Source organism: Glossina fuscipes, unplaced genomic scaffold (genome assembly GCF_014805625.2).
Source record: "Glossina fuscipes isolate IAEA_lab_2018 unplaced genomic scaffold, Yale_Gfus_2 0, whole genome shotgun sequence".
Lineage (NCBI taxonomy): Eukaryota > Metazoa > Arthropoda > Insecta > Diptera > Glossinidae > Glossina > Glossina fuscipes.
In genome coordinates, this window is record NW_023998414.1 from 22,573,113 (window position 1) to 22,587,678 (window position 14,566).

At 31.3% G+C, this 14,566-nt stretch overlaps 1 protein-coding gene across 9 annotated transcripts in view; it reads left to right on the top strand.

Annotated features, from left to right (window-relative positions):
• The window catches only part of LOC119645053 (voltage-dependent calcium channel type A subunit alpha-1), a 115,680-nt gene extending 101,114 nt beyond the window's left edge, over positions 1–14,566 (top strand). For 3 of the 9 annotated variants that reach the window (XM_038044877.1, XM_038044870.1, XM_038044887.1), the window contains 8 exons: positions 1,314–1,525; positions 2,903–2,912; positions 6,098–6,219; positions 6,295–6,437; positions 9,815–10,015; positions 12,109–12,257; positions 13,257–13,477; positions 13,544–13,694. In XM_038044877.1, coding sequence (XP_037900805.1) covers positions 1,314–1,525; positions 2,903–2,912; positions 6,098–6,219; positions 6,295–6,437; positions 9,815–10,015; positions 12,109–12,257; positions 13,257–13,477; positions 13,544–13,694 — 1,209 coding nt within the window. Of the gene's footprint in view, positions 1–1,313; positions 1,526–2,902; positions 2,913–6,097; positions 6,220–6,294; positions 6,438–9,814; positions 10,016–12,108; positions 12,258–13,256; positions 13,478–13,543 lie in introns of all 9 variants that reach the window. The other 6 variants (XM_038044944.1, XM_038044926.1, XM_038044917.1 and 3 more) reach the window with 4 other exon arrangements.

Genomic DNA, 14,566 nt, shown 5'->3' on the forward strand with positions numbered 1-14,566 from the left:
AGAGAGAGAGAGAGAGAGAGAGAGAGAGAGAGAGAGAGAGAGAGAGAGATACCGAAAATACGTGAGGAGTTATTTAGAGGAATGGATAGAAAATTGCTAAAACAATTGTCAAAATATTGACTTTAGATAGAGGCTCTGCATGTAAAGGAACATGAATTGGTACGAGGACAAGAAGGCATAAAGTAAGTACGAAAGTGTGCATTCAACTTTTTAAACCAATCGTTACATCACCTCACCATATTCATAGTCGTGACTTTGAATAGATGGCGCAATATGTTAGAAACAAATTCATCAATCCATTGAGTAAGCGTTTCTCGTCAAAATTAAAGGTATATACGTCTCTTATAGCCGGGAAAAAGCACTGGCCTGGTGGTGATGGTAAAACCCCTAACTTAGTCTAACTATGCAATGACTGGCCAACGTCGAAATGAAAAGTTTCGTTCATCTCTTTTACTTAAAGCAATCTCACCTAAAGCGAAATGCGTGGAGATCACAACTCAGTCTTGCTGTGTTCAAAAATTAGAATCAACTTTGACATATACCATTGATCTCTCAATTAAATTAGAGCAGACTAGACTGATAGACATAGAGTGATTGTCCTTGTGCATGAACATCATGACGCGTACAGTTTGTTGTTATATTGCTATTCTTTGGTGACGCGGTATGAAAATAAAAAATATAAATAGTAATAGAAGGCTAAAAACCCATAAATAATAAAACTGCACCTAGTCGCTCGAGCTAGTTTAAATAATGCCAGATGCTAATAAACTTGTGCGTCTGTAAGCTACATATTTTATAAAATCCTTAGATAAAATTCTTAAGAATAATTTTTTTGAATATTATATAAAACCTTTGTACAATTTTTTTTAAGCAATCGCTACTTTTAAACCTTGCCTTTGCAATACCAGCAGTTCTAATTAAAAATATTTTAAAATTACATTTATTTTTATATACATATATAAATATATTAAAAAAAAAAAAAAAAAAAAAAAAACCATTCATATGCATAAATTTCTCATTCGATAAAATTTTGTTTTTGTTTTATTATCAAAAATTTGACAACACACAACATTTGCTTCACAATTGTGCTTCTCTCTCGACACTTAAATCACGTCACTATTGTGTTTTATATGTGAAATTGAATAACGTATGAAAAAAAAACCCACACTTGCGGATTGAAACAACATCACAACACATTTACGAAAATATATGGATATGCACTAAAACGTCATCAAATTGATCAAATTGCAAAAAAAAAAAAAAAAAAAAAACCAAAACAAAAAACAATGCTAAATAAAAATTTATGAGAATAGAAGCAAACATTCTTTGATTGTTTGCTCGATATGGCAGCGTTAGATAAAGGAGGCTCACGCCAGGGTTCAATAAGTTATGAGCCGAATGGCGATGGTGCGACAAATTCACAAACGCATTTATTAGCCGGTACACAACAAACTAATGGTGACGCCGACCATGCCAGTTTGGCGAACTTAGCGCGTCGTAATACGATGAGAAAACGTTCCGTTAGGTAATACAATCTCACCCTTACGACTTCTTACAGTCAATCATTTATTCTCTTGTAATTATAAAAAAAAAAAAAAAAAAAATTGCCTCATTCATTATCATCATATCAATGCAACATACAATCACAACCAGTGATGCCAATCTTTGAGATGCGAAGAAAACGCGATTCGATCATATCGAATATTTTAATATGAATAACTAGGTCTCGCGATTTAGTTGCTTAACAAGTCGGAACGGTATTTTATATTGTATATAGAATACAATTGAAGAGGCATCTCGTGCGAACTAAAAACAATATCTACATAATCTTGGCCGAACTCTTGAACTCACTCACTTTCCGTCCTTGACGCAAAGAAATGACAATTCAAAAGACGAATTTCAGCTTTAAGGTAGAAGGTTCCTTATTCTAAATCACAAATTCAAAGGGAAAGTGAAGAATGCTCTAGAACTATGAAGAAGAAGATGAAGAAGAAGAAAAAAAACGATAAAATTTCTAAGACATTTGATGTTTTTTTGGGTCAATGAGAAAGTTTTGCATTAGATTTTCGATTTCCCGTTGATCACATGTTCGCACCAACACAATCACAATGGCAACCCTTTGTCTTATTCTGGAAAACCATATCAAGGATACCTTACCTTAGGGCATCTTACCCATCTTACCCTTCTCTAGGGTACTTACCCTGGGAAACCTTCATCTCAGATAACTTCGCCTACCCATGCACACATTATCTTAGAGAACCTTAACCTAGCTATTTTACAACGCTAAAATATCCGGTAGAATTATTTGCACCATTTCTGTAAAATTGATTTCAATCGGGTTTTAACAGAAAATTCTTATTATGTAAGATTTGCTTTGAGAGGCGAAATTAATTAAACGTAATAAAAATATAACCAAAAACTTGTTTCATCGACTATTATAAGATATACCTAAGAAGTTGGCATCACTCGGTTTAAGATTCACGAATACACGAACTCTGTTGTCAATTTTCACATACAATTTTTACGAATCGTTATCTAGTATAAAATATTTTATATAAGATATTTTTATTTCATAAATTATAGATGAAAAAAATGTATCGAATTTTTGTCGCGAAAAATGGTATGTGAGAATCCATGGTGTATATATAATCATATACTTAACTTCCTATATTTTACTTTTTCGTTATTGAGAAATCTTCATCTCTTCTTAACAACATTTCAATCATTTTTCATGCAACACTTTCATAATAAATACTCTGTTGAACAATTAATTCATTTCATCATAGGACAATTATCTCTCATGCAACATTTTCATAAATGATGCTTTATTTTATCCCCTTCCACATGATGATAATTAAAAATTTTATTTTTGTTTTTTCTCAAATTTTTCAAATAATTTCAGAAGCAAAAAGGTGAATAAAAAATTGCTTTTACAACAAATACGGTAAAACAGGCAAACAAAGATTAAAAAAAAAAAATACAAAAAAAAAATTTTTTTAAATAATAATAAAAATAATTAAATAAAAATTAAGAAAACAAAATTGCTTTCAATTGTATCGATTAAACCTAATTAAATGTCTTTAGTAAAACAAGTTAATTCAAAAGAACGAAAAACACTATATGTATATTTCAGTGTGTGATTTATATATACATGTATATCTATGTGCGTGTGTGTGTATTTATAAGTATGTCCCGTTATAATTGATGTTGTTAACTTTCATTTATTGGCCAGTTTTTCTAGTACTAATATATTTTCTTATGTACCGGTTGTAAAGAAAAGCATTACCATGTAAATGTCCTTACACTGTTTAAGCTTAGCTCTCTTCAACGTGATTTTCTCTTAAATTCTTTGAATTTATAATTATACTAGCTAACTATCTAGATAGTTATGGGTAATTCATTTTTTTTTTTTTTTTTTTTAATAATATAAATAAAAAATTTTTTTTTTTATTGTTTTTTTTTTTTTTTTTTTTTTTTTTCTTTAGCTTTCTGTAGCGTAAATAATGTCAAACTCGGCATTAAATTTAAGACCTAACTGAAAAAGACTGTAATAGATGTTCTTCTCTCCGCTTCATACGTTTGAAAGTAATTGATATTTTACGTGTAGGAGATGAGTGTAATCGAAAATGTATTTTATATAAATTAGATGCGGTGGATGTCTGATTGCAAGAAAAACCCGTTAAACGAAATTAAAGATTAATCTGTGAGATGATGTAAGACGATTTCTAACCAATTTACAATTCCTTGGCGACTTTATATAAAATAATAATCCACAAGAAACTTAAGCTGTATGCTTAAAACACGTAATCAGCCGTTTTATGTTAATATAATATCTGTCTATCTTCAAGTGACGGCTTATTGTTCTTATTGGATTTGATACTATCGAGCTCGACAAGAGATGCAACAAAGGTGTACCTAAATATTTTATAAGAGTGGAAAGTTAACCATCAGCGCTTTGTACCATCGTGAGTAAGCTCAATCGAGCAAATGCCGTCGCGTTATTATCTTTTAACAACCAGGTTTTGTTAGACATGTGTTTGTAAATCAACTCAACTCGACCCTTGGCGACAATGTCTGTATAATAATTCTATATATAATCTGTAATCTGTCCAAATTTTTAGTTACGTAAACTGTATTCGTTAAACGTCCCCTTCCAATTTTACTTGCACAGGATGTGGAAACGAGATTTAATCGTCACCAAATAGCTACTTCTTTCAACAGCCCTTGCGTTAATCATTATGGCAATTATTACTCGTAGCCATAACGAAACTAATTATAATAATTATTGCGCTTTTTCTGGCAGCGAACGCGAATTAGCGAATTAGCTTCCGTTTCCAACAAATATCTTCAAAAAATTGTTATTTATTTCTATTTTTTTTTCTTTTTTTATATATTTGTGTCACCGTTAGGTGAATAGGAATGTCGCCAGCCCCGTAAATTTCACGTATTTTTAATCAAAACGAAATTCTCTCTAATACTAACAGCGCCTATCTGCTTGTCAGCGGACTCTTTCTGTTTCGCTATCTATAATTCTCTTCATCGGTCTGCTTGTTTTGACCCACTCTATATAATTTGATTATGCGGCCAAATTTGCTTATTTGTCTCCTTATTCGCTTATTTGTCGTTATGCGTACTTGCTCGCTTATCTGGCCGTCCCCACTATTTCTAGTTATCAAGCACGCAAGCTAGAATTGGAAAATATTTGAAACACTTGACGTTTTTTTGATTAACAAGTGAATAATGAATATTTGAAGACATGAGGTGAAAAGAAGAATCATGTCACGCCCTGTGACTTGTAGTCGCATTCTTAAACTTATTAAATTTTCATTTAAATGTTCCATCTATTCTGCGCCGCCCACTGTTTGATACAGCAATGATTGATAAACTCTGATCGTACAAGTCCTCATGTCATTCTTATGCAATAATTAAAAGAATGAATTGTCAATTCTGACTGCAAAACCAAGTCGTCGTGGAGTGCACAGAAAGGAGTGTTTCGTGTAAATAATATTTCTAGCCTTTATCAGTAGATGAGATCTGAGATCTGCGTGAATAGTGGTATTATTCTGGCCTAATAGGAAAAGGACGAGAGGGTTGTTTCATCATCGGTTCCCATTCACTGTCGCTGTATATTTGTACACATAATAAACTCTTAATGTTAGCGTTAGTTGCTTTACAGGTCTAATAAATATATACGTGTAGAGATTTTCATATCTTTACATAAAAAAAAAAAAAAATCATTACATAGAATCAATCATTTAAATGAATTATTATTTATTAGTTTTAATTTTCCATTTTGTAAATATACTTTTCAATCAAACAATCATTCATATGTACATAAAATATCGAAATGAACTCTCTTCATTTGCCGGGTAAGTAATAGTTGTAGATGGCTTGCAAGATTTTTCTTTCCTATTGATATGACTTTCCTTACATATTTAATGTCTAGTAATTAGCACAAATTTGATTAATTTACTTAACTTTTTATTTTCTTTATTAATCTTTTTCTTTTTATATACATATATATATATTCTTATATATATATATATTGTTTTTTTTTTTTTTAATACTCTTAGCTTTTATTTTGATTTTTAGTTTAGTTTTCTAAATATAGGACAAAAGAACAAAAAAAATATTCAAAATTAAAAGAGAGAGAAAAAAAAAAAGAGAAAATTCAAAACTCAAAGAAACAAAGTAAATCAAATCGATAACTATGTAGAACCAAATATATATTGAATTTTAGGTTATATTTACTTTATACATATAAGTAGTTTTATATATACATATATACATTTATCAAAAAAAAAAAAAAAAAAAAAAAAAAACTATATATATATATATATAAAATAGAAAAAAGAAATGTTGTTTAAATGTTATTTGTATTTCTTAATGAAACCTGCCTGATCAAACCCTTACATTATAACCGAAAAAATTATTGCAAATTTGTTTTAAAAAAAAAAAAAAAATAATAATAATAAAGTTTGAATTCTTACCGTATAATCGTCTGTAATATATTCCTTCTTTAATATAATTTATTTATTAATTGTTTTTTGTTTTTTTTTTTTTTTATAATAAAATATCCTCTAAACACAAAATATAGATGTTGGAATTGCAAGATGCATCAAGGCATCCATCTCAGGAATCCCTAACCGGAGCCGATGCTGGCCATTTACATCCTGGACACGCTTATCAAAACGGTCACCGACGTTCGCCTAGCATAAGGTACGTTCTACTCACAAAACGAAAACAATGTTAAGAAAATGTATAAAATTGTATTTTAAATTAAAAATTGAATAGATCTCCCAGTCCTAGACGACGAGGCCATCAATACATACATCATGATATTGGGTTCTCCGATACTGTATCTAATGTGGTAGAGATGGTCAAGGAGACCCGTCATCCTAGACACGGTTATGGTCACCATGCGCGTTACCCAAGAGGTATTTTATGCAAACATAAAAAAAATTCCTATATGTATATGTATACGCATCACACACAGACACACAAACACATATATATATATATATATATATATATATATACATAATTTGTTATATCCACTACCAACTGATAAAAGTTTGCTAATTTTCCCCCATTCCGTTGTTTATCCAAGTTTATCCTCATTTGGATTATTGATAAAAAATCTGAATGCACTAATGTGACCAAATTTCAATGTAGTAATGCACGATGTGTTTGCAAAATATATGTTTTTGATTGAAAGATCTCTTAGTATAATATAATTTTAAAAGTCAAATAACTTGGAGATCTTACTGCTTAAAGCAATTAGATGCAATTTTGACCGTTCCGTGACTAGCGTCTATATATAATGAATAACTCAATAATACTGAATAAAAAACTGTTTATCTAGAAAGACGTTAAAATCAACGACTTCAACTGTTTGATATATGCACACATCGCATTTCTTTATCAGTTTCACACATATATGTCGATGATCAAAAAATATATGCAAACATAGCAACTTCAAATTTGACAGAAATATCAAAAGTTCTTGCACGTAGGGTTTTGTTGAAAATGGGAAAAATCGGTCGATGGACACGCCCGCAAGTACACTGAGAACATCTCTGTTTTGTTTTCAAAAAGAATAAAATATTGGCTTTTAGCTCACTGCTCATAAATAATATAACAGACAAATGTACGAAAATTTGAACGCATGTTCTATGGGCGATGCTGTAGCACCTGCACAAAAATGAAAAAATTGACCAGGCTTATCCAATATTATAGTGCATCAAAAATTTAACTTTTCTTTTAACAGCTTCAATAGCTTTTTCAAACATCAAACTTCAAAGCACATAACTTCTGACTACTTTCAAATTTGTCCATCTGTTCGTCTATACATCTGCCTGTCTGCGCAACTGTGTAGCATTTGTGATAAACATTTCCCGTCAGTGGGAACGAAGATATCGCCTATAAAAGAATCAAAAAATAACCTAAACTTTTCAGGGGACATGTCTATGCGACAAAAATTGTTTCTTCTTAATATAGAATAGAATACAGCCGCACCCACTGAATATTATAGAGCATAAAAATGTAGCTCTTTTACGTTTTAGGACAACGGGGGTATAAAAGATTCGTCTACGATCGGATATAATTTGCTCGATTGTTTTCTTTTCTGCTATTTTTTGGCGACGCTCTACGATAGTGAAAATACATTGAACACCGATATTTCTTGAGAGAGCAAAAAAACTAAAACCGTTCCTACTCTACTAGCTTCAAACGCTGTCAAATTATCTATTGTCTACATTGACAAAATATAATATGATCTCGTTAGCAAAGAATTCAAAAATTGTCATATGTTTGCTGGAAAAAGATATTCATTTAGTTAGCATATAACTTTGTGGTGGTGGATATATAATATTCGCCTCAAGGTGAATACAACTTACTTTTTATATGTAAACATAATATATATAAATATTTGCGAAGCATGTTGTTTTAGTGCTAAATATAATTTTATAAACATTTCTTGGCATGAAAAAAGTTTCTCTACAAACTATATAAACCTATCTACATATAATAATGATATTTGTATATGGATATGTACATAGGTATATATTAATATATATATTTATGTATAAATTTAGCATCACACTGGCAAACTTTCGCCAAATAATTGAGTGAAATATTCCCTTCACAACCAAATATGAAATTTCCAAAGGGTGTTACAAAAATACGAAATCACTCAATAACCTGCGTTTCATACAATGATTCGCTTGTTCACAAGCATGATAACTTGAATATTATTGAATGATGTTTTTGCATAAGTATTTGCTGTATTTTATAAATTATTAATTGTTTTCTCTATTATTTTTTAAATATTAATTAATATACACATGCTAATGCACTGTTACATGAAAATGAAAGATTTCCTTTATTATGGGTTTTATTTTGTTTTTACTTTTATTTTCAATACAAATTTTATTTTTTTATTTATTTACTTTTTTTAAATAAATACATACTCTCCTTGGCAGAAGGGTAATTGTTTATTCAAATGTGAGATAACTGATCTCGGATACCTGTATTCCCAAACTAGTGACTGTAATTAAGAGTAGTTTTAATCAAATTTTCTCTGCTGTAACATTAATTAATTCATTTCCTGCCAGGATTTGCTAGAAAATACAACCATCTCAGCCGTCAAATGATTTTAAGTCATTGCTTGAATTAAAATTTTACGTAGGCGTATTAAGAATATTCTAATAAAAAATAAAATAAACTTTAATTGAAAGTGACACAAATAACTCCATTCCGTTCGCTTGAACTTATCGTAAAGCCTTGTTGCGAGTTTTATATTTTATAAAGGTGTACATCGTGCATAGGAAATTATATTACTATAACAAATCAGGTAACAGTTCGCCTAAATGTATGTTTCGATTTTGACTTATATATAATATAAGGACGAAATGAAAGGGACGGAACCGAATAAATGCCTGCAGCAAAAGACGATAACGACATTGTTAAACCAACGAGCTTATATTTGACATTTACGAAAAATTAAATGTTTCGACTACGACTATTGAATGACCTTGAAGTGATAGATATTTGAATATTCGCAGGACAATATTAAACTGAAAAATCGAAGCGAATTCTACGCGTATGGCACTCTTTGTCTCTAGAATTTTGATTTCAATGCAAATATGCTGTTCTTTCCTATAGGAGCGGTTTTAAAGCTACTTAACGAAGACGCAGCTCATTCATTTCAACAGCAGATGCATTTTTCTTTTATGTTAGGCTTATTGCGAGCTCAATTTGCTCTCTTAGCATGGGCTGTGTGGTTGAAGTGTATCACAAGCGGTGCCAGTTGAATCGAGAAATACGGAATGTTATGTGCGTGCAAACAGCTGAGCATACAGTGGAAATCAAAAGTAAACTTACAAGCAAAACTCTTAGGATGGTCTTTTAAAGCTTATAAATACAATTGTCTGCCAAGTTAAGTAGTATAGAGATATTAAATTTTTCTCTAATTTTTTTTAAGGATTAGCTTATGTTGGATTACTTTAATATCAATTCATTCAGATGGTTTATGTTTACTTAAAAAAAAAATCTACACTTTAATAATATTGTTTGCGTATGAAATTTACTTTAAACTTTTGTTTTATAAAAATGAAAAAAAAAAATAAAAAATAAAAAAAAAAAATAAAAACAACAACAACGGAATGAGCCCAGTTGTACTCTATATATAACTGATATACAAGAAGTAAAAAAAAAGAAAAAAAAAAAAAAAAAAGTTATAACAATTAAATGTACTTGTTTCTCTACCTGATATTGTGTATATTGCCTTTATTTTAATGTATACCTACAACAGGTTCATGGTCAGCATCGACAAGTCCGGCCCGTTCGCCTTCACCGTCACGTTATGGTGACCATATAGCACGCACCAGACGCCCTGAACTGCCTTATCCCACATACGGGACAACCAGTCTATGTCAAAGATCACGATCACCGAGTCCCGCTCGACTTCAGGAGATGCGTGAACGAGATAGACTTGGTTATGGGATTGATATGGGTATTCTATCTCTCACCAATTCATGCACACACACAGTGTCTCGTATCACTTTTGCTCTCTCGCTTTATTTGTTGTCTGTCATGTCAAAATCGTAGAACGTTTCAAACATCTGGCGCAACACAACAGTCAAACAGTTCAATTTATATTCAATACAGTTCAGTTCAGTTCAGTTCAATTCAATTCAATTCAATTCAATTTAAACAGTCAGCTTCATAAAAGCATCCATCTATCTCATAATACACAATTCTATTAAACCCACTGAACTCGATTCATTGCCTTTGACCACTGTGAGTTAATCATATATTGTATGATATAGAAAATTCGGTGTATAGCATAAAACCGTTCATCATTTATATGTAACTCTCTTTCATTTAACATGATTTCATATCCAATGCTTAAAAATCATAATGAAAAAAGAAAAAAAAAAGTAAATAAAATAAGTTTATCTCCCCAATCAAACATTCTTTCTCTCATTGTCTATAATAATGTGTAATAAATGTAATGTTCAAGAAGTCACTCGGGTCGAATTCTCGCTTCAATATCGAGTGCACTCACGTGTCGACAGCTCTCTGACGATGGCATTCTTTCTCCGTTTTCGAATCGTAATCATTTTCTATTCTTGCCTTTTCATCGAAGAAATACGTGACTAATTATCTTCATTCAATCTAAATATTGTTGCTTACTCGAATTCGTTTCACTTCTTGGACCTTGCAATCCTCATCCGTTTCTCTAATTCGCTTTGTTTCAGAAGTTGAAAGGAATTTCTTCGCCCGCGGTTTCAGTTTAGATAATTTACTTAAACACTATTTCGTTTTTGCCCTATATACTTGATCAGCATAAAAGCCTAAAAAAAAAAACCTTTAGCACTAACCTTACATTAATAAAAGAGATTAACATCTTTTTACTAAGAGGATCCAATAGGGTCTTAATATTATTGCTTAGTTTCAATTGTAGACTAAAGCTTTGGCCAAACGTTTATAAGTTTTCTGCATTCATTTTTATTGTCCTACCCCGGAAACGTTTGTCACTGATTTGTGATGAACGACTTCTTTTTTTTTAATACCGCGATTAAATTGTCTCGACTGAACTTTTTTTGTTGCTTTCCCCAATTCCTTGCTTATATTGTGTTCATACATTTACCGGAAACTACATTTCCGGAAAACTTGCTAAGCATACTTTGCCTTTAATTAACCTTTCATTTCTACTTAATATTGTTCTATGCTCGTTAATTAATGCTGTATAAATCGTTTTGTTCAACAAATGCGAATATCGTGGATCATTATTTTCATAATCAGTTTGCGTTGCCCACAAGTTAGCCCACAGTCTGTTTATGTCCATTCATTTACTCAATTATTATATGCTTTTGTGATCACAATAAATGTAAATATATTTCGCTTAAAGAAAAAAAAAAAAAGAAAAGTTAAATAAAAAATAAAATATTCTGACTTAACGGATGCCATCAATCCAGAACTCGTTGCAAATTGTTCGACATCGAAGGCCATCGTTACCTTCTCATTGAAGATGACGATGGGACATTGCTCGCTTTCGAATGCGGGAATTCGACCCCAGAGTTTTGTATATTTGCAATAAATGCCATAATATTCATTACTATCACTTCTATCATATGAAAAAAATGGGTTTCAATTTTAATTTTCGTTTTCAATTTTATTGATTTGATTGATTGAAAGCTTTTTTAAGCGAGAGAAATTGCAGTTTTAATCAAATTTCTTTATTTATTTAAACTAACTCTATATGTCACGAAGCATGCCATCATTTCAAATTATGTAAACGAAAAAAAAAAAAAAAAAAAAAAAAAAAAGAACAACAACAACAACAACAAGCACAATCGATTATTTGTCATGCTTTTTATCTTTTTCGCTTTCCTTTTCCTTTTTCTTTTTTTTTTTTTTTTTCTTCTTCTTCTAATAATTGAAGTGGGATATATATTTTACATGCGTTTTCATTGAAACATTTGTTTGGTATATTTTTTCTTCTTCGAGTTTTCCGTTCTCTTATTTATTTCTTTTTTTTTCGCATTTTGTTTTATTAATCACATTTATTTTTATTTATTTTTTTTAAATATTCGAAAACAGGTGGTACCCATGGTCAGCACAGTTACCCAACGTTGAATCAACGTCGGGGTGGAGGTCGAAGACTACCACCGACACCGAGCAAACCATCGACACTGCAGCTAAAGCCAACAAATATTAATTTTCCAAAATTAAACGCAAGTCCAACACACGTAAGTACACTTTTTGTCAACATTTCGATTTAATATAATTTGCTAACAATTGGAAATATAAACATATGTATATATATATATATATATATATATATGGACATGGTAAATATATATGGAGATATATGCATACTCGTATATATAATATAACCAAGAGTATTCTTCGTCAACTGAAAATTCTGATTCGATTTAGCGAAGTAAGCCTGTTCGTCTGCTGTTATTGGACTTTTAATATTCGTAACGATCGGAGTGAAAGGCTCAACACTTTTCTTAGTTGACGGCATCAATAGATCCCAAATTGAAAAATTACTTCTAGCTCATATACCACACGAACCGAAATTTAATCCAAGTATTTTCAACTGTCATTCAGAAATTTTAAAAGCAAGCCGAGCAGATTTTTACCTAGACTAATGTGAGGCTTTTAAACTTATTTTCTATGGAACACATTTTTTTCCACATTTTTATTATGGACTAAACTACTATTTATATGAAAAACTATGATAGTCAGGTCCATTGTCACGAAGCTATGCCAGCCTTCTAATCCTTTCAACTTTCCATAAAATTAATCGTTTACCATGGCCCGGTAGGCTAGCCTTATTTCGTTCGTTGAAAGGCCCTATCAAGATCTGCGTATCCACCGACCGGTCATTTATTAAGCATAATTCTAGGTTCGACTTCGGCTTATTATTAAGCAAAGAGTGATTGGGAATACGTTTAATGACTAAAAATGACTTAATCTTGAAAATTATTGCTCTGTTAGATAAAAATTATTCAATTTTTTCGATATTCGTTTCGAATATTTGATCAACGATTGGATTGATTGATCTTGCATGCAGAATGAATGAATTATTATACACTCAATCATACTCTTCTCTCGACAGGGAATATAATTCAGAAAAACGTTGCTTAGTTAATTTCCAGTATTGGCGGGAGCTTAGTTTATTAGTTGTCTCCTTTGGTTTGAAGTTTGATTGAACTGAATGATTATTTATCTCTTTGTAGACACATCATTCGACACCTCATAGTGTTCACTCGTTGCCACACCACCGCGATCTGTTGCGGGACCCTAGAGATTTATATTACAGCAGTAGAGAACGTGAACGCGATAGAGCACGTTATAGGGACCGCTTAAGAGATTACGATTTACGATATGAATATCGAGATCGTGAACGTGAATTATATGAACGCGAAAGAGATCGCGAGCTGGAGTTGGAAAGAGAAAGGTAAATATGAACGAACATTTCTCATACAGAGTTAATTTTCAAAAAAAATTTTTTTTTTTGTTATAGACTGGAATACATAGCACCCTTGTCATTTGAACAAGCGTTAGCTATGGGTAGAACAGGGAGAGTTTTACCGTCACCTGTTCTGAATGGTTATAAGCCGAAGGGTGGCCTTCATGCACGCCATTCCGATTCAGATGAGGAGGATTGGTGCTAGCAAAGGCTTTGATTGCGATCGCGTGATCGAAGGGAACAGATCTGGGTATAGCATCAGGCCATTTTGACAACATTATCCGCACCCGATTTAGACCATAATTTCGATACAATACCGCTGCAACAATTCAGCCATAGAAATGCGACCACATCGTTCAATGACTTAACCACAATTCAAAGACTTGTAGTGTCACCTTTACAACAATATTTACATAATCGAACAGACGACGATAACATTGTGGCGGAGACATCATTCATGGAAAATATAGCAACAACTAAGGTGTATTCGGATCACGAAATCGATTATCGATTTCCACATGATACGATTAACACAGTACCAATCAAGGAGACAAATATAGGCAAAAAGGATGATAAAGAACAACAACCATTACCGTATTCACCAGTAGATGAACAACATCTCTATCATACGCTCTAATCAGCGACAGTAAATAAGATGCCATTCGTTTTATTTATTGACTTATTTATTTTCTAATTTTTTTTTAATATTTTTTTCGTTTACATTTCGTTTTCGTTTTTTACTGCATAATCTTACTGAAACGGATTTTTAAAAAAATTTAAACTAATTTTTAAGATGGTAAAGCAAGCTTTAAAGTTTATGTACCTTAAAAAAGATTAAAAAAAAAATTGTTGAAAAAGCAAGAATTTTGTCGATCGATGTCTACAGAAACCAAAGATATTTTATTATTTTCTTTCCTTTAAAACACATAACAATATATATTAGAAAGCAAAGCGTTAGGGAGGGAGGTTTTTTTGCAAAAGACTTCGTTTCAATCGTATATCTCTTTTCACAAGACAAGAACAAAGAAACAATAACAAAAAAAAAAAAAAAAAAAAAAAAAAAAAAAAAAAAAAAAA